Source organism: Staurois parvus, unplaced genomic scaffold, assembly GCF_062004578.1.
Source record: "Staurois parvus isolate SC_StPar_1 unplaced genomic scaffold, SC_StPar_1.0 ptg000554l, whole genome shotgun sequence".
Lineage (NCBI taxonomy): Eukaryota > Metazoa > Chordata > Amphibia > Anura > Ranidae > Staurois > Staurois parvus.
In genome coordinates, this window is record NW_028318350.1 from 487,866 (window position 1) to 514,058 (window position 26,193).

The following is a 26,193-nucleotide window of genomic DNA, read 5'->3' on the forward strand; positions in this document are numbered from 1 at the left end:
ATTATATTATTATTATATTATTATATTATTATTATTATATTATTATTATATTATTATTATTATTATATTATTATATTATTATTATATTATTATTAAATGCATAGTATTTCCAGGTCCACTTTAAAGTGTTACTAAACCCGCAACAGTAAAATCAGTCTGTATAGGCAGTAAAGCATGCTTGTTATACTCACTGGAGAACCTAAGGAGATAAAAGGCAGTTTGATCCTTTCTTCTCTGTTCCTCCCCTTTTTCAAGCGACCACCACTTATCTCCAGACTGAACCATAGGCATGCACATGCTCAGTTTGTTGTATATTGCTAGAGGTTTTTTTTTTCGGGAGAGTGCATGTGATTACACAGGGCCAATCAGCACTGTCCATACAGAGGGTCAGGACTTTCACATCCTCCTAGAGCAGAAAGAAAACTCCTCCTACAAGCTTTGACCAGTGCTCTTTTTTCTTGGGAGAGTGCATGTGCCCGAGGGCCCAGGGTCAGTAGGGGGCCCCATGAGATGCCCCTGGTACCTTTTTCATAGGCTTTTTTGAGTTTGGGCAAGGACACAGGGGCCCCATGATCCCCTATTGCCCGGGGGCCCCATGAGTTGTCAGTCCGCCCCTGGTCAGGACTTTCACATCCTCCTAGAGCCGAAATAAAACTCCTACAAGCTTTGACCAGTGCTCTTTATTCTTGGGAAAGTGCATGTGATCAGCACAGGGCCAATCAGAACTGTACAGAGAGAGGGTCAGGACTTTCACATCCTCCTAGAGCAGAAATAAAACTCCAGTTTGATCTTTCTTCTTTGTTCCTCCCCTTTTTCAAGCGACCACCACTTATCTCCAGACTGAAACATAGGCATGCACATGCTCAGTTTGGTGTATATTGCTAAAGATGTTTTTTTTTTTTTTGGGAGAGTGCATGTGATCAGCACAGGGCCAATCAGCACTGTCCAGACAGAGGGTCAGGACTTTCACATCCTCCTAGAGCAGAAATAAAACTCCTCCTACAAGCTTTGACCAGTGCTCTTTTTTCTTGGGAGAGTGCATGTGATCTGCACAGGGCCAATCAGAACTGTCCAGACAGAGGGTCAGGACTTTCACATCCTCCTAGAGCCAGGGGTGGACTGACCATTTGGAAATTCGGGCACTGCCCGAGGGCCCGGGGTCAGTTGGGGGCCCCATGAGATGCCCCTGGTACCTTTTTCATATGCTTTTTTGAGTTTGGGCAAGGACACAGGGGCCCCAAGATCCCCTATTGCCCAGGGGCCCCATGAGTTGTCAGTCCGCCCCTGCCTAGAGCAGAAATAAAACTACTCCTACAAGCTTTGACCAGTGCTCTTTTTTCTTGGGAGAGTGCATGTGATTAACACAGGGCCAATCAGAACTGTCCAGACAGAGGGTCAAGACTTTCACATCCTCCTAGAGTAGAAAGAAAACTCCGGTTTGATCTTTCTTCTCTGTTCCTCCCCTTTTTCAAGCGACCACCACTTATCTCCACACTGAACCATAGGCATGCACATGCTCAGTTTGGTGTATATTACTAGAGGTTTTATTGGGGGGGGCAGTGCATGTGATTAACACAGGGCCAATCAGCACTGCCCAGACAGAGGGTCAGGACTTGCACATCCTCCTAGAGCAGAAATAAAACTCCTACAAGCTTTGACCAGTGCTCTTTTTTCTTGGGAGAGTGCATGTGATTAACACAGGGCCAATCAGAACTGTCCAGACAGAGGGTCAGGACTTGCACATCCTCCTAGAGCAGAAATAAAACTCCTACAAGCTTTGACCAGTGCTCTTTTTTCTTGGGAGAGTGCATGTGATTAACACAGGGCCAATCAGCACTGCCCAGACAGAGGGTCAGGACTTGCACATCCTCCTAGAGCAGAAATAAAACTCCTCCTACAAGCTTTGACCAGTGCTCTTTTTTCTTGGGAGAGTGCATGTGATCAGCACAGGGCCAATCAGAACTGTCCAGACAGAGGGTCAGGACCAGGGGCGGACTGACCATTTGGAAACTCGGGCACTGCCCGAGGGCCCAGGGTCAGTAGGGGGCCCCATGAGATGCCCCTGGTACCTTTTTCATAGGCTTTTTTGAGTTTGGGCAAGGACACAGGGGCCCCATGATCCCCTATTGCCTGGGGGCCCCATGAGTTGTCAGTCCGCCCCTGGTCAGGACTTTCACATCCTTCTAGAGCAGAAATAAAACTCCTCCTACAAGCTATGACCAGTGCTCTTTTTTCTTGGGAGAGTGCATGTGATCAGCACAGGGCAAATCAGAACTGTCCAGACAGAGGTCAGGACTTGCACATCCTCCTAGAGCAGAAATAAAGCTCCTACTACAAGCTTTAACCAGTGCTGTGCTGAAGTCACAAGACTGCTCTAACTGCTGATGAGAAAAGGTATTTAGCAGTTTATATTTTCTAAAATCGTTACATTTCCACGTTGTGTGTACTGTGGGAGTCCAGATATAGTGAATGCGGGGTCCGGGGAGAGCGGATATAGTGAATGCGGGGTCCGGGGAGAGCGGATATAGTGAATGCGGGGTCCGGGGAGAGCGGATATAGTGAATGCGGGGTCCGGGGAGAGCGGATATAGTGAATGCGGGGTCCGGGGAGAGCGGATATAGTGAATGCGGGGTCCGTGGAGAGCGGATATAGTGAATGCAGGGTCCGGGGAGAGCGGATATAGTGAATGCGGGGTCCTGGGAGAGCGGATATAGTGAATGCGGGGTCCGGGGAGAGCGGATATAGTGAATGCGGGGTCCGGGGAGAGCGGATATAGTGAATGCGGGGTCCGGGGAGAGCGGATATAGTGAATGCGGGGTCCGGGGAGAGCGGATATAGTGAATGCGGGGTCCGGGGAGAGCGGATATAGTGAATGCGGGGTCCGTGGAGAGCGGATATAGTGAATGCAGGGTCCGGGGAGAGCGGATATAGTGAATGCGGGGTCCTGGGAGAGCGGATATAGTGAATGCGGGGTCCGGGGAGAGCGGATATAGTGAATGCGGGGTCCGGGGAGAGCGGATATAGTGAATGCGGGGTCCGTGGAGAGCGGATATAGTGAATGCGGGGTCCGGGGAGAGCGGATATAGTGAATGCGGGGTCCTGGGAGAGCGGATATAGTGAATGCGGGGTCCGGGGAGAGCGGATATAGTGAATGCGGGGTCCGGGGAGAGCCGATATAGTGAATGCGGGGTCCGTGGAGAGCGGATATAGTGAATGCAGGGTCCGGGGACAGCGGATATAGTGAATGCGGGGTCCTGGGAGAGCGGATATAGTGAATGCAGGGTCCGGGGAGAGCGGATATAGTGAATGCAGGGTCCGGGGAGAGCGGATATAGTGAATGCGGGGTCCGGGGAGAGCGGATATAGTGAATGCGGGGTCCGGGGAGAGCGGATATAGTGAATGCGGGGTCCGGGGAGAGCGGATATAGTGAATGCGGAGTCTGGGGAGAGCCGATATAGTGAATGCGGGGTCCGGGGAGAGCGGATATAGTGAATGCGGGGTCCGGGGAGAACGGATATAGTGAATGCGGGGTCCGGGGAGAGCGGATGTAGTGAATGCGGGGTCCGGGGAGAGCAGATATAGTGAATGCGGGGTCCGGGGAGAGCAGATATAGTGAATGCGGGGTCCAGGGAGAGAGGATATAGTGAATGCGGGGTCCGTGGAGAGCGGATGTAGTGAATGCGGGGTCCGGGGAGAGCGGATATAGTGAATGCGGGGTCCGGGGAGAGCGGATATAGTGAATGCGGGGTCCGGGGAGAGCGGATATAGTGAATGCGGGGTCCAGGGAGAGCGAATATAGTGAATGCGGGGTCCGGGGAGAGCGGATGTAGTGAATGCGGGGTCCGGGGAGAGCGGATGTAGTGAATGCGGGGTCCCGGGAGAGCGGATATAGTGAATGCGGGGTCCGGGGAGAGCGGATATAGTGAATGCGGGGTCCGGGGAGAGCGGATATAGTGAATGCGGGGTCCGGGAGAGCGGATATAGTGAATGCGGGGTCCGGGGAGAGCGGATATAGTGAATGCGGGATCCGGGGAGAGCGGATATAGTGAATGCGGGGTCCGGGGAGAGCGGATGTAGTGAATGCGGGGTCCAGGGAGAGCGGATATAGTGAATGCGGGGTCCGGGGAGAGCGGATATAGTGAATGCGGGATCCGGGGAGAGCGGATATAGTGAATGCGGGGTTTGGGGAGAGCGGATATAGTGAATGCGGGATCCGGGGAGAGCGGATATAGTGAATGCGGGGTTTGGGGAGAGCGGATATAGTGAATGCGGGGTCCGAGGAGAGCGGATATAGTGAATGCAGGGTCCTGGGTTTAGTATCACTTTAAGTTGAATTGGCTTTTTCAGTTTTACTGCAATTGTATTGCATAGCAAACAAATGGACACGAAAAGGGTGTAAAAAGATTAGGGGGACGTCTAGAAGAGGGTATGCAGTAGAAAAGAAATGATCATTCAGCAATATTGTCCACATATCACCACAGGAGTATAGACATTACTCTGATTAAGGTTACATAATGGTGTATTTCTGTCATAATGACCTTATTTTCTGGAATGATTCCAGGAAGTCCATCAGCAGCATTATCTTATAGTGAGATATTTATTATTTTTCTCTGCTTTTACCTCCCCCCACTGCAGTGGTACAGAGGGATTACTGATCTTTATTACAGTAAACAAGAAATACCTGGATTTGGTTGTGACAAGTCCGTTTCAGAATCTCCAATCCCAGGAACTCTGTCGTTTCGTACACCAACTTCTTCCTCTGTCCTCTCAGTTGCAATTGTCCTCTGAATATTTTGATACCTTAATTTAAAATAGAAGACAATATGTCACAGTGGGGCTCAAAATCGCACAGTACTGAAATTAGTTGCAATTCCTAGCAGTAGAAGACTTATTGTACTTACCTCTCCAGCTGACCTACCTTCCCTCAATGTAGCATTGCTGTATTAGTAAGACACTTCAGAATTCAATACTTCCACGAGTGTCAGGTGCCTGTGTTCCCCCGCCACATGGTGTGGCTCCATCGTTTGAAATCTACATCACTATAATCAGGGGCGGACTGACCATTTGAAAACTCGGGCACTGCCCGAGGGCCCGGGGTCAGTAGGGGGCCCCATGAGATGCCCCTGGTACCTTTTTCATAGGCTTTTTTTGAGTTTGGGCAAGGACACAGGGGCCCCATGATCCCCTATTGCCCGAGGGCCCCATGAGTTGTCAGTCCGCCCCTGACTATAATATACAAGGGTTTATTTACTAAAGCTGGAGTACAAAATCAGGCTCACTTCTGCACAGAAACCAATCAGCTTCTAACCTCAGCTTGTTCAGTTAACCACTTACCCACCAGAGGATTTACCCCCCTTCCTGACCAGGCCATTTTTTTGAATTACGGCGCTGCATTACTTTAACTGACAATTGCGCGGTCATGCAACACTGAACCCAAATGAAATTTACGTCCTTTTTTTCCCACAAATAGAGCTTTCTTTCAGTAGAATTTGACCACCTCTGTGTTTTTAATTTTTTGCACTTTAAACAAAAAAAAAAGACCGACAATATTGAGAAAAATTTTTTTTTTTACTTTTTAAACATGTCCAGTAAAAAAAATTTAAAAAATCAAATTTCATCATAAATTTAGGCCAAAATATATTTTGCGACATGTCTTTGTTAAAAAAAATCCCAATACATGTAAATGAATTGGTTTCCGTGAAAGTTATAGCGTTTACAAATGGCGGTATATATACTGGAATTTGTTTATTTTTTTTATTGTAATGGCAGCGATCAGCGACATATAGCGGGACTGAGGTGGGCATTCTGACACTGGGGGGGGGGGGGGGGTGGGGGGGAACTGACTTGGTGTCACTGACATCCCCAGTGACACCAATACAGTGATCAGTGCTAATAAAAAGCACTGACACTGTACTAATGGCATTGGACATGAAGGGGTTAACATGTGGGGCAATCAAAGGGTTAACTGTGTGCTATTTCACAGAGTGCTGTGTGAGTGGTATCCACTGTAAGTACACTGCTTTGTATGGCTCTGCTATGCAGAGCCATACAAAGCAGTGTGCAGGACAGATCTGTGTTGTATATACACCGGTCTTTCTCTGATTTGAGATACTCGGCGATCACCGGGTACTGGCGAGACATCACCGGCCGGGACCTGGTGATTGACAGCTGAGGCCGCAAATGGCGGCGTAGGTAAGGCGCACACGTGCCCCCTACCCGGAACTGCAAAATCATGTATATATACATGATTTTGCGCACCTGTGCCGCCCTGTAGCAGTATTTCTGGAAGCGGTTAAGCTTTGGCAATAAAACCTGGAAGCTGATTGGTTTCTATGCAGAAGTGAGCCTGATTTTGCACTCTCCAGCTTTAGTAAATAAACCCCAATGTGTCTGCTGTATCATATCAACCTCCTTATACAGATGTAAAGGAATTTGGTAATAATGCTTTCAGACTGGTGGAGCGTTTTTTTATACAAAAAAATAAATAACATTTTTGCTAAAAAACTGCCCAAAAACACCAGTTTGCCACGTTTTTCAGAGTTAAGAGTGTTTTTACAGCTAAACAACTCCTCTAGAACCCCACCAGACAAAAAATACCCCTGCCAAAGAACGCTGATTAATGCCTATGTGTGCACGGACACATAGGATAACATGCTGGGGAGTTTACTGGCTGTAGAAAAAAATGCCAAAAAGCCAAAAACAGAAGCTGTAAAAACGTCCCGTGTGCATGAGGACTTAGGCCTATTATTCACTCTTACATGACTCTATACATTCAGGAACTAAAATGAAATACATCGCAGAGCGTCTATGATTATATATCCTCATGTGACCACATAGAAGAGCCTTCATTTGCTGTTACTTTTTTAGATATTCTAATATTTCTCTATTGAATCCACCTCCTTGTCACAAGAATGGTGACATGCCATCTGATTTATTAAATACAAACTGTAAATAACTGAGATTAAAATCATACAAACTATGTTTCACCTGCCACACAGTAGTATAATACCAGAAAGAAGGAACATAATTTACAGTTTCAGCATTTGCCTTGACAGCATTAATGGCCAGGTTAGACTAAGCCTGCACTGGCACCTGAGCAGAGTATTTCTAGTGATTTTGAACCATTTTACAAGCTTTGGTGTCTGTTTATGACACAGAGAATAGCTGCGATTCAGAGGATCTCAGCTATTCTCTGGTCATTCACAGTTTATGACACTCAGGAGATCAGCGGAGAACATGTTCAGCCCTTCACTGGAGATCTGTGTTCTCCTTCCAGATTCTCCAGCCCAGAGCTGGAGAATCAGAGGGACCCCAAACTAAGCAGCGATAATTTACCTCTGCTTAGTAAACTGATCTCTTACTGTAATCTCGCGAGATTATAGTAAAATCAGCTGTTTTCCAGTGTTTGTAGACCGTTATCCAGCGTTGGTAGACCGTTCTCCAGCGTTTGTAGACCGTTCTCCAGCGTTTGTAGACCGTTCTCCAGCGTTTGTAGACCGTTCTCCAGCATTTGTAGACCATTCTCCAGCGTTTGTAGACCATTCTCCAGCGTTTGTAGACCATTCTCCAGCGTTTGTAGACCGTTCTCCAGTGTTTGTAGACCATTGTCCAGCGTTTGTAGACCGCTCTCCAGCTTTTGTAGACTGTTCTCCAGCGTTTGTAGACTGTTTTCCAGAGTTTGTAGACCATTCTCCAGCGTTTGTAGACCGTTCTCCAGCGTTTGTAGACCATTCTCCAGCGTCTGTAGACCGTTCTCCAGCGTTTGTAGACCGTTTCCTCAGCTTTTGTAGACCGTTCTCCAGCATTTGTAGACCGTTCTCCAGCATTTGTAGACCGTTCTCCAGCGTTTGTAGACCGTTCTCCAGCATTTGTAGACCGTTCTCCAGCGTTTGTAGACCATTCTCCAGCGTTTGTAGACCATTCTCCAGCGTTTGTAGACCGTTCTCCAGTGTTTGTAGACCATTGTCCAGCGTTTGTAGACCGCTCTCCAGCTTTTGTAGACTGTTCTCCAGCGTTTGTAGACTGTTTTCCAGAGTTTGTAGACCATTCTCCAGCGTTTGTAGACCATTCTCCAGCGTTTGTAGACCGTTTCCTCAGCTTTTGTAGACCGTTCTCCAGCATTTGTAGACCGTTCTCCAGCGTTTGTAGACCGTTCTCCAGCTTTTGTAGACCGCTCTCCAGCTTTTGTAGACCGTTCTCCAGCTTTTGTAGACCGTTCTCCAGCTTTTGTAGACCGTTCTTCAGCTTTTGTAGACCGTTCTCCAGCTTTTGTAGACCGTTCTCCAGCGTTTGTAGACCGTTCTCCAGCTTTTGTAGATCGTTCTCCAGCTTTTGTAGATCGTTCTCCAGCTTTTGTAGACCGTTCTCCAGTGTTTGTAGACCGTTCTCCAGCTTTTGTAGACCGTTCTCCAGCGATTGTAGACCATTCTCCAGCGTTTGTAGACCATTCCCCAGCGTTTGTAGACCATTCTCCAGCTTTTGTAGACCGTTCTCCAGCTTTTATAGACCGTTCTCCAGCTTTTGTAGACCGTTCTCCAGCGTTTGTAGACCGTTCTCCAGCTTTTGTAGACCGCTCTCCAGCTTTTGTAGACCGTTCTCCAGCTTTTGTAGACCGTTCTCCAGCTTTTGTAGACCGTTCTTCAGCTTTTGTAGACCGTTCTCCAGCGTTTGTAGACCGTTCTCCAGCGTTTGTAGACCGTTCTCCAGCTTTTGTAGATCGTTCTCCAGCTTTTGTAGATCGTTCTCCAGCTTTTGTAGACCGTTCTCCAGTGTTTGTAGACCGTTCTCCAGCTTTTGTAGACCGTTCTCCAGCGATTGTAGACCATTCTCCAGCGTTTGTAGACCATTCCCCAGCGTTTGTAGACCATTCTCCAGCTTTTGTAGACCGTTCTCCAGCTTTTATAGACCGTTCTCCAGCTTTTGTAGACCGTTCTCCAGCGTTTGTAGACCGTTCTCCAGCTTTTGTAGACCGTTCTCCAGCGTTTGTAGACCGTTCTCCCTTTGTTTGGAGAACTGATCTACACCGCTTCATAAACTGCATTCACAGGAGAACTGTGTTCTCCGAGAATGCTGGAGAACTGAGCAGCGATCTATTACTGCTGGTTCATAAACGGATACCAGTGTGCAAATCTTTTTTGTATGTGTATCAAGCTTTGGGCATTTGTTTCCTGGGCTGGTCAAAAGGAAGAGAACAAACATACAGGATTTTTGTTTGGCTCAAAAATGTGTGTAAAAACACCTGTGTCACGCATTTATAGGCACACCTATTGAAGTCTATGAAGGTAAAAATGTCTGAGCATGCAAAAAAAAAGCCTATGTACTTTACTGGGCACATATAACGTACTAGGGAAGCAACCCAAAAAACGCTCAAGTGTGAATGGAGGATAAAGGTACATCTCTGATAAAAAAAGATCTAAAGTATCATCAGGGGCGGACTGACAACTCATGGGGCCCCCGGGCAATAGGGGATCATAGGGCCCCTGTGTCCTTTCACTTTCAATGATAGTAAACAGGACAAATAGGGTGAATCTCACTAATGGGGGCTCGGACAGCAATAATTCCTCTCCACCCTATCCAAAACTAAAAAAAAATGTTTTCATTTAGTTATACATGAAGTAAATACAAAATATCTTTCTAAATGCCAAATATTGAATGAAAATAGTATAAAATATCACACAAATATATACAGTATAAACACCTTTCTTTCACCAAAAAAAAAGACAACGTTGTAGAAGAAGGGTATTTATTTATGTGTGTGATTTTTGTTTAATACTACTTTTATTCAATATTTGACATTTATAAAGATTTTTTTTTTATTTACTTCATTTAACTTTTGATTGTTTTTTGATACACCATGTGTGTCCTGTGAACGCAGCTTCCCTTTGACTGGTATTCTAGTCACCTTTTTTCTTTTGTAGTAATACATCTGCTGCAGGTAACGCACATACTTAATGAGTTGGCATCAGGGGCGGACTGACAACTCATGGGGCAATAGGGGATCATGGGGCCCCTGTGTCCTTGCCCAAACTAAAAAAGCCTATGAAAAAGGTACCAGGGGCATCTCATGGGGCCCCCTACTGACCCCGGGCCCTTGGGCAGTGCCCGAGTTTCCAAGTTTTCAGTCCGCCCCTGGGTATCATGGATATATGGGAATGCAGGATTATAAATATACACAGACTAATTTAGTTTCACTGCAAGAAATAATAATCAGCAAAAGACAATAAAAAATCAGAATGCTGATTTACTGTATACCACTTCCATTTATACCATGTTAGTAAATGAGATCCACCACGTGAAACTTTTTTGCCAAAACGCACACAATATTTTATTATTTCATCACCAATCAATATAATGCTGCTGTATTGCGTATTGAAAGACCTGGAAACCTACCCTGTAAAAATAATTGCTAAGAGAATTCATGGAAGAAGTCGCTTACAAGTGACGTTCCATGCAATTGCCAAGGGTCGGACACGACTGAATGGATAGATAGATAGATAGATAGATAGATAGATAATAGATAGATAGATAGATAGATAGATAGATAATAGATAGATAGATAGATAGATAGATAGATAGATAGATAGATAGATAGATAGATAATAGATAGATAATAGATAGATAGATAGATAGATAGATAATAGATAGATAGATAGATAGATAGATAGATAGATAGATAGATAGATAGATAATAGATAGATAGATAGATAGATAGATAGATAGATAATAGATAGATAATAGATAGATAGATAGATAGATAGATAGATAGATAGATAGATAATAGATAGATAGATAGATAATAGATAGATAATAGATAGATAGATAGATAGATAGATAGATAGATAATAGATAGATAGATAATAGATAGATAATAGATAGATAGATAGATAATAGATAGATAGATAGATAGATAGATAGATAGATAGATAGATAGATAGATAGATAGATAAATAGATAGATAGATAGATAGATAGATAATAGATAGATAATAGATAGATAGATAGATAGATAGATAGATAGATAGATAGATAGATAATAGATGGATAATAGATAATAGATAGATAGATAGATAGATAGATAGATAGATAGAGAGATAATAGATAGATAGATAATAGATAGATAGATAGATAGATAGATAGATAGATAATAGATAGATAGATAGATAGATAGATAGATAGATAATAGATAGATAGATAGATAGATAGATAATAGATGGATAATAGATAATAGATAGATAGATAGATAGATAGATAATAGATAGATAGATAGATAGATAGATAATAGATAGATAGATAGATAGATAGATAATAGATAGATAGATAGATAGATAGATAGATAATAGATAGATAGATAGATAATAGATAGATAGATAGATAGATAATAGATAGATAATAGATAGATAGATAGATAGATAGATAGATAGATAGATAGATAGATAGAGTATTGCTTATTAAAGTGTCACCATGTTATTCTGATGTTATGTTCCCTTTAATCATTTTTATACAGCGCTGCTAATACCTTCGGTTTAATTGCTCCATCTGCTGGATGGACCCGGATCTACTTATTCCATCTGGTGTTGCAGCTGTTGTAGGTCTCTGCCATGTCGTAGTGCGATTCACATGATCCACATAGAATACTCTCCCATGGCTATCAATACGGGCCTCCCAGTCTAGGTTTCACAATAGAAAAATTGAGGCAGGAAAAAATTGCCAACAGTGACAAAACACACGCTTGTTTAGTACATAACATGACACATATATGGCAATAAATAGCCCTTCTAAAGATGCAATTATAGATACAATTTCATGCATGTGTTCTGTTTTTACAGACAAGAACTTACTTGGTGGGAGTGGCTCATCAATGGTGGGGTAATGATGGTGATCTGCCCGGAGAGAGGGTAACTGAGTAACAGGAGTGGCATTATGTGGCAAAGGACATTCACCTAGAGAATGGAAGAGTGGAGTGCGTAGGTACACAGGTTAATTATTATGCTTTCATTCTTATTGATATCAATTCCATAAGCACACATTTATTAAACTTTATCACAATTTAAATACAAAAAAACAGCGATCAGTGAAGAATTTGTACATAAAAAGCTGTAACAAGATAGTGAGCTCCATTCACTAAAGCAGATCACATGCGATATTTAGATGTCCGGACACATTTGCGCAGAATATCACATGCGATCCTGAAATTGTCAATTCACTATGCCGTTTTGCGGTATTTACAACCAACACGCTCAAAACACTTGGTAAATACCGAATGAAAAGGCGTTAAAGTCAATTCACAAAAGGAAATAAATAATGAAGTGCATGCAATAATTAAGTAGAGGTCCAGGCATGCGGTATTTAAGGAATGTAAAAATATATAGGCCAATCTGGAGTAGTCTCTGCCTTTTGGATCATTGCGTTCAACAGTAATGCATAGAAACCTAAATATGGATAAGCACAGAATCTTTGGGGCTGATTTACATAAAGGATAACCAAAGGAATTTGTTAGTTTTGGATAGAGTGGAAGTGGATTAGAACACCTGTCGGGTTTTTATTGTTGTCTGTGCCCTCATTAGGAAGGTTCAACCTCTCTATTTGTAATGTTAATATTACCATTGAAAGTGAAAATAAAAGAAAATCCCACATTTCGGGTCGTCCCCAGAACAGTCGAAGAGGGGAAATTTTCCAGTGGGGATACTGGTTCTGGTGACCTGAGGGCCCCAAGGGATTCATTTAATTTGTAGGGATTTCCTCTCACTTCCTGTTTTGGCTTTGAGATAGAAAGTGAAGGTAAATTTTCCCAATGGGAGATAGATGGCAAAAAAAATTATAACCTACCCTATCCAGAAAGAAAAAAAACCTTTTGCCTGTAGTTCTGCTTTAGCACAAATAGACTGTGCACTTTGCAAGTTGCTCCAGAGCTTAGTAAGTGAGGTAAAGCTTCACTTTACAAAGAATACCCAATCACGTGCAAGGAAAAAAACAGCATTTTTGCTTGCACATGATTGGATGATGGAAGTCAGCAGAGCTCCCCCTTAACCATTTGCCGCCCACCCTATGGCCGAATGGCGGCCGGCAAATGTCAACAGCGTTCCGGGTGGACGCCATATGGCGTCCTCCCGCACATGCGCAGATTGTGCTCCTGCAGAGCGGCGCAGCAGCACGATCTGTCACCGGCAGTGTACCTCGGACACGGCCGATGACAGATCTGAGCATCGGCCCCCATTGCCGGTACCATGTGACCTGCTGTGACCAATCACAGCAGGTCACATGACAGTTGTATACATTGGATGGCTTCATTCATGCCATCCATTGTATACTAGTGTCTAGCTGTGAATGGTCATAGCGATCACATGCACATGTCATGTGATTAGCTATGGCCAAATCACAGCTAAGCACAAAAAAACAAAACAAAAAAAAAAAACCCTGAATGAATCGAAGTCATTCAGGTAAATGCTTGCTTATAGCAAAGTAATTCTTTGCTATAAGCAAATTGTGTAAAAAAAAAAAAAAATACTGATCACTTCCCCAAAGTAGTACAATGTTACTATGGTAACATTGTACTACTTTGGTCATAGTGAGATATGAAAAAAAAAATCTTAAAAAAAAGAAAACAAAATTCAATAAAAAATAATAACAAAATAAAAATAAAATAAAATAAAAAAAATATATATATTTTTTTCATACTGTCACCAGTCAGTGTCCCTGATCACCGCCATGTCAGTTATATGATGACGCTGTACTGCACTGGTGACAGTATGTAAAAAAAAAATAGTGAAACTAATTTTTTTAATTTTTTCATTTTCCAAAAAATTATGACAAAAAAAATACAACTTCAAAAAACTCGCCATTCCTCTTATGAAGTACGTTGGACTGTCTACTCTGCAAAAAGGGGTCATTTGGGGGATATCTGTACTGTCCTGACATTTGGGGGATATCTGTACTGTCCTGACATTTGGGGGATATCTGTACTGTCCTGACATTTGGGGGATATCTGTACCATCCTGACATTTGGGGGATATCTGTACTGTTCTGACATTCTTGGACCTCAAGAAATTAGATTGGCCGTCAGTACTTCAGGATTGATCAATATTCAGATCTATACCATAGTTTGTGAACTCTATAACTTTCCTACAAACTAAATAATACATCCTAATTTGGGTTATTTTCACCAAAGACATGTAGCAGAATACATCTCGGCCTAAATTTATGAAGAACAATTATTTATTTGCAAACTTTTATAACAGAAACAAAGAAAAACTTTTTTTTTTCACAATTTTTGTTTTTTTTTGTTAATTTAGCAAAAAATAAAAACCCCGGCGGTGATTAAATACCACCAAAAGAAAGCTCTAGTTGTGTGAAGAAAATGATAACATTTTAGTTTGGGTACAATGTTGTATGACCGCGCAATTGTCATTCAAAGTGTGAGAGCGCTGAAACCTGAAAACTGGCCTGGGCAGGAAGGGGGAAAAGTGCCCGGCATGGAATTGGTTAATTACTAAGCTCTGGAGCAACTTACTTGCAAAGTTTTTGTGCCTTTAGTAAATCCACCCCATTACATGTAGTGAAATCTATTTTCTTCTGACATTTTGCCAGATTTTTAGAGACCTTTGTGTGTATATTCAAGAATACACATCATTTGCTGCAAAAACTGTTAATCACTCCATACATAATACAATGTACAGACATATCACAATTGTTTAATCCCTCATTAGACGTGTGTCTTATGTAGTGGGGATGCTTTACTTTTTCACAATTATTTTTAGAGATATTTTCTCAAGTTCCCACTGATCTTTTTAGGTATAAGAGGATAATTATTCCCAGTGACCACAAGTGTACAGAGAAGGGGCGGACTGACAACTCATGGGGCCCCCGGGCAATAGGGGATCATGGGGCCCCTGTGTCCTTGCCCAAACTCAAAAAAGCCTATGAAAAAGGTACCAGAGGCATCTCATGGGGCCCCCTACTGACCCCGGGCCCTCGGGCAGTGCCCTAGTTTCCAAATGGTCAGTCCACCCCTGGTACAGAGCATTCTTCCCACTGATCATCACACTAATGTATCATGAGTTGTAGATATGGTCATTTTTAGCAGGGGTCTCCTGAGACTGGAAAGTAATTTCAAGGGTTCCTCTGCTTTTAAAAAGTTGAGAAAGGCTGCTTGAAAGTGTAACTAAAGGCAAAACTTTCTTTTCATTTTGGATAGAGTAATGTTTTTTTTGCCATCCATGTCCCATTGGGGGACATTTAACTTCACTTCATGTCCCATTGGCCAAACAAGAAATGAGAGGAAATCTCTGCAAATTAAGGGAATCCCTTGGGGTCCCCTCCAGGTCACCAGAACTAGTGTCCCCTTTGGAAGATTTCCCCTCTCTTACTTTTCTGGGTAGAACCCAAAATGTGGGATTTTCTTTTAATTTCACTTTCAATGATAGTAAACAGGACAAATAGGGTGAATCTCACTAATGGGGGCTCAGACAGCAATAATTCCTCTCCACCCTATCCAAAACTAAAAAAAATGTTTTCATTTAGCTATACATTAAGTAAATACAAAATATCTTTCTAAATGCCAAATATTGAATGAAAATAGTATAAAATATCACACAAATATATACAGTATAAACACCTTTCTTTCACCAATAAAAAAAGACAACGTTGTAGAAGAAGGGTATTTATTTATGTGTGTCATTTTGTTTTTAATACTACCTTTATTTAATATTTGACATTTATAAAAAAAACATTTTATTTACTTCATTTAACTTTTGATTGTTTTTTGATACACCACGTGTGTCCTGTGAACGCAGCTTCCCTTTGACTGGTATTCTAGTCACCTTTTTTTTTTGTAGTAATACATCTGCTGCAGGTAACACACATACTTAGTGAGTTGGCATCAGGGGCGGACTGACAACTCATGGGGCCCACGGGCAATAGGGGATCATGGGGCCCCTGTGTCCTTGCCCAAACTCAAAAAAGCCTATGAAAAAGGTACCAGGGGCATCTCATGGGGCCCCCTACTGACCCCGGGCCCTCGGGAGGTGCCCGAGTTTCCAAATGGTCAGTCTGCCCCTGGTTGGCATATTTCTAATTCTTCTCCACTGTATCCATCCCACTGGATAATGCATGAGAAAAATAATGCATAGTTTCATGAGATGAATACTGCATATTTAGGAAAAATACCGCATGCAGTATTTTAGAAGCGTTTTTGTGAATGGCAAACTTTTTTTTGAAAAAACGCTAAGTGGTATTTTACCGCATTTCTTAAAGTGGTATCTACCGCTTCATGAATGGAGCCCAATATCACTAATGGCACTTTTCTAGCAGCAGGCAGTAGTTTCCTTAAGAACTACCCATATCAGGCAAGCATTTGAGGAGTAGCAGATCCATAGTTGAATTAATTTTGGGTGCATTGGTACCTTTTTAGGTCTGGTGAGGTGGAGGTCTCCAGCGCTTGGTTGGATGCTCAGTCCAACGAAAATGTCATCCTTCATAATTCCTGATGAAGTAGGCACCTCACCTGACGTCCAAGACCAGATAACTGAGGTATCCAAAATCAATTCATCTGTATACAAGACTGCAGATATACACTCACTATAGAGATGGCAATATTGCAACTCCCCCTATATTATTATTATTATACAGTATTTATATAGCGCCAAAGGGTGTGCTCAGCGCTGTACATTATAGTGGGGGGGACAGAACATGAGACAATACAGTAACAATACAATACACGAGGGGTTCGAGGGCCCTGCTCTTTCGAGCTTACAATCTAGGAGGGAGGGGATAGTGGTACAGGAGGAAGCGGCTGTGGGGGATGGAGTGGTGGGAGAAGTGGAGGAGATCGGTTGTTAGGTGAGGGTGGGGTAGGCTTCCCTGAAGAGATGAGTTTTCAGGGTGCGCCTGAAGGTGAGGAGGGTAGGTGACAGTCTGATGGATTATAGATCCTATTAACTTTTTCTGGTCCTGAGTTAACCTCCCTGGCGGTCTGATTATGTCCATATTTCTGTGCTGAAAGCGGTACCAATTTTGCATGGAAATATGTATTTTTTTTTTTGTAGGCTGTAATTTTTAGGAATAACTCACTGAAATCTGTCCGAACAAGAGTCTAGTAAACATCCCGGGTAGCATAAAACTTGAAACACGAAATCATAAATTCTAATTTAACCTCCCCAGCGGTCTGATTATGTCCATATTTCTGTGCTCAAAGCGGTAAATTTTTTTGCATGGAAATATGTATTTTGTTTATTGTAGGCCTGTGATTTTTAGGAATAACTCACTGAAATCTGTCCGAACAAGAGTCTAGTAAACATCCCGGATATGATAAAACGTGAAACACGAAATCATAAATTATAATTTAATAAATAATCATAAAAAATAATAATATAATGATAAATGTAATTCAATAATATAATCAAACCAAAAACACTGAAATTTGAAATATAGCGCCAAGTTCGCACATCGCTGAGCAAGTCGCAGAATCGTTTTCAGTGTCTGATGAGGAATTTCCCCCACGAATCATTATCACTCAATTCTGCAAGTGGTTCTGATTTACTATCGCTGTTCTCTAGCCGGTCTAAAACCGATTTTGACCTAAAGGGACGCTTTTTGGACGCCATGGAGGTTTCTCAGTTTCCAGGCAGAAAGAACAGTAAAAATGCAGGCAGGGCGCCGGACAAAGCACTCGGGACAAAATGTATGTGAAATGGTTTGATACAGGAATGTTATACTATGTGATTTTAGTGTATTTAGTGAATGTCACTTTTTGTCATTTTCAAATTTCCCGCCAGTTCCGTCCCCCGTACGTCCCGACGCTCGCAGGGGATGGAACCCAGATGACAGATGCCGGCATCCGCCGGATTACATTGCCGGGGACACTGTAGGAGGGACATCGCGGGAGCGCAGGACAAGGTAAGTGATCGAGGGATCGCGGAGCAGTGCCGTATGGTAAGCCCGAGTGTCGCTCGGGGTTACCGCTTGTGGTACTAAAACTTTACCCCGAGCTACACTCGGGAATACCGCCAGGGAGGTTAAAAGTATCTATATAGAAGGTGTTGCAATATTACCATCTCTATAGTGAGTGTATATCCGTAGTCTTGTATATACAGATTGATTAATTTTGGGTACCTCAGTTGACAGTTTTGCTCTGGATCAGTTGATGTTATAACCCCAATACGATCTTTCATACTGTCCAGCACTCAGTCCGACTAAAATATCATCGTTCATAATTTCTGATGAACTGGGCACAATGACCCACTAAATGTGTTGAATTAGCCCTGGCCACACCACATGATCAACATGAAAGATATCTTTGAAGAGATATATAGACTATGCTGAAGGGTGTGAATAATGAGTGCGTCATATGAAGGATCGTATAACTGCATTTATACATTTAATTTGGTTTGTACATAAATGTTCAAGAGTTGCCGTATTAGGTCCCATTGAGTAAACAAGCAGTTTATTATTTTTTTTGAATGTGGATATGATCATTTTTAACTGATGATAAATAACACTTTACAATGTGAAGATTAAAGTACATAGTTAATATATTGGATTCAGAACCTTGAAAATTCAAATACCCATAAGGTAACAATATGAGCAGATCTTTTTGAAAATGTGCTTCATGGCTGCTTCTGGTTTCAACACTTTTCTAAGCCATGAGCACAGAACAAGCATGCAGCAAATTAAATTAGAGTGTAGATGGAACCCTTAATCAGCACATATTCTTTACTTGTTTTGCAGCCTGACTACATAACAATATTAAAATACATGGCTTCATTTGGGCCTTTAAAAGAGATGATAAAAACATAAAATGATAAACATTCATACTCACCCATTACTTTAGTGTCCCTGTAATACTGTAGCTGTCCCATTCAAGCTCTAAGACCAAGATCTGACTCCTAATGTGACTGCTATTTAGTCATATCTCAGTATGTGCTCCCAGAGGAGGGCAATGACTGCCAGCCACAAGGATTCCCCCCACTTTTCTTTGGTCCTCCCATGTTGGCTGGAGCTACATCTTTTTTATATTTTGTAAGCAAATTAAAACGTATGGTATTTATGAAAACTACATCAAATTCAAATGAAGCAAGAGTGGATCTGTTGATCACAGCATCCCGTCCTTCATTTTATATTCTTTAGGAGAATGAAATAACATATACAGTGAGGAACAGAAGTATTTGAACACCCTGCGATTTTGCAAGTTCTCCCACTTAGAAATCATGGAGGGGTCTGAAATTCACATTGTAGGTGCATTCCCACTCTGAGAGACAGAATTAAAAAAAAAAATCAGGAAATCACATTGTATGATTTTTAAAGAATTTATTTGTCTTGCACTGCTGAACATTAGTATTTGAACACCTAAGAAACAGCAAGAATTCTGGCTCTCAAAGACCTGTTACTGTGCCTTTAAAAAGTCCACCTCTGCTCCACTTATTAATCTAACTTAGTAGCACCTGTCTGAGCTCTTTAAAGACACCTGTCCACCCCACAGTCAGTCAGACGCCAACTACTACCATGGGCAAGACCAAAGAGCTGTCAAAAAACACCAGAGACAAAATTGTGGACCTCCACAAGGCTGGAAAGGGCTACGGGGCAATTGCCAAGCAACTTGGTGAAAATAGATCAACTTTTGGAGCAATTGTTAGAAAATGGAAGAGGCTAAAGACGACTGTCAGTCTCCCTCAGACTGGGGCTCCTCGTAGGGTATCACTGATGATAAGAAAGGTGAGGAATCAGCACAGAACTACAAGGGAGGAGCTGGTCAATGACCCAGAGAGCTGGGACCACAGTTTCAAAGGTCACTGTCGGTAGAACACTACGCCGTTATGGTTTCAAATCATGCATTGCATGGAAGGTTCCCCTGCTCAAGTCATCACATGTCCAGGCCCGTCTGAAGTTTGCCAATGACCATCTGGATGATCCAGAGGAGGCATGGGAGAAAGTCATGTGGTCAGATGAGACCAAAGTAGAACTTTTTGGTCTAAACTTCACTTGTTGTGTTTGGAGGAAAAAGAAGGATGAGTTGCATCCCAAGAACACCATCCCTACTGTGAAGCATGGGGGTGGTTACATCATGCTTTGGGGGTGATTTTCTGCGTAGGAGACAGGACGACTGCACTGTATTAAGGAGAGGATGAATGGGGCCATTTATTGTGAGATTTTGAGCAACAACCTCCTTCCCTCAGTCAGAGCATTGAAGATGGGTTGTGGCTAGGTCTTCCAGCATGACAACGACCCGAAGCACACAGCCAGGAGAACCAAGGAGTGGCTCCGTAAGAAGCATATCAAGGTTCTGGAGTGGCCTAGCCAGTCTCCAGACCTAAATCCAATAGAACATCTTTGGAGGGAGCTGAAACTCCGTGTTGCTCAGTGACAGTCCCGAAACCTGACAGATCTAGAGGAGATCTGTGTGGAGGAGTGGGCCAAAATCCCTGTTGCAGTGCAAACCTGGCCAAGAACTACAGGAAACGTTTGACCTCTGTAATTGCAAACAAAGGCTTATGTACCAAATATTAACACTGATTTTCTCAGGTGTTCAAATACTTCTGTTCAGCAGTGCGAGACAAATACATTCTTTACAAATCATACAATGTGATTTCCTGAATTTTATTTTTAAATTCTGGCTCTCAGAGTGGGAATGCACCTACAATGTGAATTTCAGACCCCTCCATGATTTCTAAGTGGGAGAACTTGCAAAATTGCAGGGTGTTCAAATACTTCTGTTCCTCACTGTATGAGGGTTTGCCTGGGGCAACATTTCCACTTTAGCTTCAAACTTAAACACATCTTAGCATACAAGCATGATTCTTGCGTTTTTTCTTGAATGAACTGACCAACATACCCATATATTTACCTACAATAATTAATTTCACCATAGAAAACTTTCAAAATGATTCATATGACAGAAGTGACATCACTAATCTCCAAATATTACTAATGTTTTTGTAAATTTTACTTCAGTACTCACCAAAAATAATATCATTCACAAGTTATCTTACATACACTTATGTCACTTGTTAAATATAAGTGATAACCTTAATATTTCATATGATTTTTATGGCTGATTCCATTGAAGATACTTCAATCTAACCTTCTCTCCTACTGCTTGGCCCTGCAACTGGAGATTCAGGGGCACCGGAAGTCCTCTCTGAAGTAATACTCTGACTAGATAGATCATCAGACCATTGAATTGAGCCATCACCATGTTCCCGGTCAGGCTCTGGGCTTTGATTAGAATCAGGCATGGATTCAAACGCGCTATTTTCCTCCTCGTCATCATCTTGAGAGGAGAAAACAGTACTTTCAGAGATCCTGGCACTGTCCACAGAAGAGAAACGTGTGTGGCTCGAAAAACGATTGTGACTATCATAACAGGAAGGACTATAACAAGAGGTACTGTAGCAAGAGGTACTATAACAGGAAGTGCTATAGCATGAGGTGTCACAAGTGTCACAGTCATGGTCCCCATGAACCCTTGGACTAGAGTCACTTTCGCTTTCAGTCCTAGGGTGTTCTTCATCAACACAGAGATGGTTACAAACAGGAAGGTGGTCGGAAGAAATATCATGGGGCAAAGTACTTCTACTGTTTTCTAGGTCATCACCTTCATCGGCTACAATGTCAATAGAAGGATCAGCTGCCACAGTTTCTGTTTCGCTCACAATATCCTTCTCGGATGCCTCTTTCACTGTTGACTCTTCATCCATATCTGCACTGTTTTGATCATCTTCTTCTTCTTCTCCATCTCTTACCATCTGAGCAGAAGGCAGACTATGTAACAAGTTGTGAATCCTTATGTAGTGTGTCCGAGGTGTTTCAGGTTCTCCACAAGCTGAAGCAATAACTGTTTCCAGTTCAGACACAGGCAGAGAACATGGTCTGGTTTTCCTTTTTACTGTATGTCTTAGTTTTGGCTCACTGTCTTGCTGCTGACTGCTATCTTGGGACTCTTCTCCTTGTTTCTCTTGATTTTTGTCTGTTTCCATTGCCAAGCTAGCTTCTTCTGCATGTATTACACCAGCGCTTTCCTCTTCATTATCAGCTCTGGAATCAGCAGAACTCTCTACTTTGGTTTCGGGCTCAATGGATAATGCTGGTTCCTGCTCAGGATCTGGAACACTCAATTCAGAAGGATCATTTTCTTTTTCTGGTGCACCGGCTAAGAGAACTCCAGCACATATACTTGTGATTGGTGTCTTATGTAAACTATGTTGACTTATTGATCTGCTATCGATGGCTGGGTGCTTATCGTGACCACTTCTAGACATGCAATCGTTTGGCAATTCTGATGTTGGGTTTTCGGTGGCAACTGATGTCCTTCGCTGGGGCTCATTAGAGAGAACTTCCACTGGGTGGCGCAGTGGACTTTCATTCGGAACTGGGTCAGGATCTGCAGTGATTGAAATGTCTTCATCATCTAAAGTATAAATTGCAAATACAGTAATTAGACAAAAAAAATAAGAATCACAATAACATATTTTAGGATCACAGCAGAAGCATTTAATAACAGTACAAATTGCAGCATTCATGAAACCCATATTTGATTTCTATGAGTTAATATACATCATTATTCATTATACTACACAAATACAAATGGTTCTCCAGAAAAAAAGATATAAAGAAAGAGCATATTAATTAGTATTGTCACCCATGGATCATGGAAGCTGAAACTATTCATTTAAAAACACAGAATACTTACTGCTGCCTTCGTAGATTTGGGTTAAGATTAAAGGATAGATGTCAAGTGCTCACTTAGGGGTTAAGCTTTGGTGAAGGAGATTAGATTTTTTTAGTGAAACAGGAGGTAACCTTGTACCTGCACTTTGTATCAAAGAAAACTTTTCTTTTTCCAACAATCCAACCTACATACAAAAGTGTCCAATATAAAAATTAAAATGTCCCCAATATTCTGAACCACATCCGTGAAACAATCTTTTTCTTCTTCCAAAAGTTATTCCCAATTCCGGAAGTCTGTAGTGATCATATACCTCAAAAAAACAAAAACTCAAAATAGTGTCATATCCTTTATACAATAAAAAATATATATACCCCACACTTGTGCAACAACAAACAAAACAAAACAAAACACAAAAAAAATGTATAAAATTAACAAGAGTATGGATATATATGCATTCAACTATACATGCACATATATTCCATAACCTTCAAAAGGTTTTGAAGGTTATGGAATATATGTGCATGTATAGTTGAATGCATATATATCCATACTCTTGTAAATTTTATACATTTTTTTTTTGTTTTGTTTTGTTTGTTGTTGCACAAGTGTGGGTATATATATTTTTTTATTGTATAAAGGATATGACACTATTTTGAGTTTTTGTTTTTTTGAGGTATATGATCACTACAGACTTCCGGAATTGGGAATAACTTTTGGAAGAAGAAAAAGATTGTTTCACGGATGTGGTTCAGAATATTGGGGACATTTTAATTTTTATATTGGACACTTTTGTATGTAGGTTGGATTGTTGGAAAAAGAAAAGTTTTTTTTGATACATTGTGATTAACTTTCAAGGGTGGAAGTAATTTACTTTTCTACATAATTAGGAGGGGTTTGAGTGAGTGTGGTGCTGTTTAATTAATATATGTTGTACCTGCACTTTGCCCTGGTATCTCTCAAGGCAAAAAGGTTGTCCACCAGTATAGGAAAACTTGACAACTTGGGAGAAATGTATAAATGTCTATGGCAACCTTTTCTCTCAACTAGAGCACAGCCATTTAGCTTTTAAATCTTCATTTTCTAAGCTGCGTGAAAAAAATGAAAGTTAGAAACTGATTGGTTACTAAGTTCAAGGGCCCCAGTTGAGAAGGAACTTGTCTCAAACACTTTTTATTAAATTAATTTTAATTGAGGTTAAGGTTACAAGGAGGGTTAGTGTTAGGATTACAAAAAAATGTGTGTGGGGGGACAGTATGGTAAGCAGGGGCGGACTGACCATTTGGAAACTCGGGCACTGCCCTAGGGCCCGGGGTCAGTAGGGGGCCCCATGAGATGTCCCTGGTAGGTTTTTCATAGGCTTTTTTGAGTTTGGGCAAGGACATAGGGGCCCCATGATCCCCTATTGCCCGGGGGCCCCATGAGTTGTTAGTCTGCCCCTGATGGTAAGGCAGCACTTTCTACACCAAAAACTAGCTGCTACAATCTGCTAGCAAGGAAAACTAACATAACAGGTATCAAGGATTCACTTAAGAAATGATTAAATGTTAGGGTTAGAGGAAGGGTTAAGTGGTATGGGGGAGGGGGCTTAAGTGTTAAAGGCTGGACCAAGGAATGGTTAAGTTCTGGGGGCTCTTGAGGGTAGCTATAATTTGTAGCTTCTTCATTCTATGGGAAGCTCTGTTATTTCACTTTTTTCAGTGGCAAAGCCACCTATCTTTTGGGGAAAATATAATTCCCTAGTTGTATACAGTCCTCAAGCACTCTATGAAGCATACTGTGGGCACAGCTTCCATTATTTCCAAGCATTGACATCCTATTCAGTCTCTGCATATTCCTATTATTCTTTGAGGCTTCTATTTTTCTATTTTTTTTTATTTTTCAAGGAATAAGGAAGGCGTAGGCATTGACGTTAAACAGGCAAGATCTGGTCACAATTTTTCATTGCTTACTAAAGTTTAGGCTACTGGCACGCTTTCCAAAAAGCTGAAACTGCATGCAGGCACTAGGAGATGATTGTGACACAGAAAAGCAGCCTTCTTAAAATGCCTAAATCCAAAATGTTTGACATTACTGCAGATATTATTATTATTATACAGGATTTATATGGCGCCAACAGTTTGCTCAGCACTTTACAATATAACGGGAGACAATACAGCAACAATACAGTTCAATACAATAAAAGATGACAAACTGTTAGATAAAATGATTTAAAAAATACAATTGACCTTCCAGATCTTCCTTAATTTTTATCCTCCTTCCACCTACACTCTGTAAGTAAATGTTCCCCTGCATATCTCCCCAAGTTCAGGGAGCAATAATTTACATTTTCTCTTTGACGGGTATCAGCTGACACTTTGTGGGGCTGCTACTTGTTAAAATGACCTGTCCTTGTTTGCTCTGGTTCCGCTAACAATCAGGGGACAACCAGAATGGTTCTCAAGCATGTGATCATTTTATCAGTCATCAAATGCAGGCTGGAGTCCTTACTGACAAAAAAAGGCTTCCGTCTGTAGATGGCACCGCAGCCAGAAGACGGCAATGCGCCTCTGTTTAACACTGTATTTGTTGGATACAACTACAGTATTTAAAAAATAAAAATTTTAAATGAAAGAAAATTATAACTTTATTTTGCATGTTTATGCATTTGGCAACTTGAAAAAGAAAAAACAAGATATTTTCTTATTAAAACAAAAGCCTCATATGTACATGAGAAAATATCACAATGATAATGATGATTATTCAAAAAAATAAAGATTCACTTTAAGTCATCTCACCACACTCCATCTTAGATATAACTCTGCATGACTTTACTTTTCTAAATATTATTTATTTATGCATTGGATAAAGCAATCAGGCACATTTATTACATTAACCCTTTGAGGACCAAGGGACGTATTTGTCCCATGTTTTTAATTGCCTGTATCATCTGATTAAGATCTTAAAATACTTTTTTTTTTTTTTTAATCAAAATATTAGTTCTTAACAAATGGATCTAGCTTTTTGCCAGTTATTTCATGAAATGGCTTAGTTACAGCAACTGAAGTGTACGAACGTTAAAAACAAAAAATTGATTCTTTTGGCGTTCCGTAATCTTATGGTTCTCAAAGGGTTAATGTTCAAGAACCCATAGCAACAAATAAGAAACAATATTTTATTCTTCAGTCTGCTATAAACTGATAAAAAACTAAATGTAATTGGTTGTCAATACACTGCTTTAAATAAGGCCGAATATGTTTCAAACTAGTTATAGTGTGTTGTGTTTATATATTTTTATACTCTATTAACCACTTCCCGACCGGCCGTTGTATATAAACGGCCGGACGGTGGCAGTGCAGGGTCGGGTCAATCAGTGATCACATGCAAAGTAGTAAGCAAGATGTCACTTCTTTTTTTTTTTTTTTTTTTTTAATTTAAATATTTATTAAATTTTTCATATTAATACAAAAACCCAAAGGGAAAAAATTCTTATACAAATAAACATTTATGACATTTCTACCTTTCCCTCACCAAAAAAAACTCTTTTCTTCCCCATCCCAC

General features: G+C 41.4%; 1 protein-coding gene across 2 annotated transcripts in view; it reads right to left on the minus strand.

The window, feature by feature from the left end:
• HECW1 (HECT, C2 and WW domain containing E3 ubiquitin protein ligase 1) overlaps positions 1–26,193 on the minus strand; it is a 550,087-nt gene that overhangs the window by 128,840 nt on the left and 395,054 nt on the right. For both annotated transcript variants that reach the window (XM_089691201.1, XM_089691202.1), the window contains 4 exons: positions 21,070–22,395; positions 11,837–11,938; positions 11,515–11,665; positions 4,682–4,800 (listed from right to left, as the gene is read on the minus strand). In XM_089691201.1, coding sequence (XP_089547327.1) covers positions 4,682–4,800; positions 11,515–11,665; positions 11,837–11,938; positions 21,070–22,395 — 1,698 coding nt within the window. The remainder of the gene's footprint in view (positions 1–4,681; positions 4,801–11,514; positions 11,666–11,836; positions 11,939–21,069; positions 22,396–26,193) is intronic.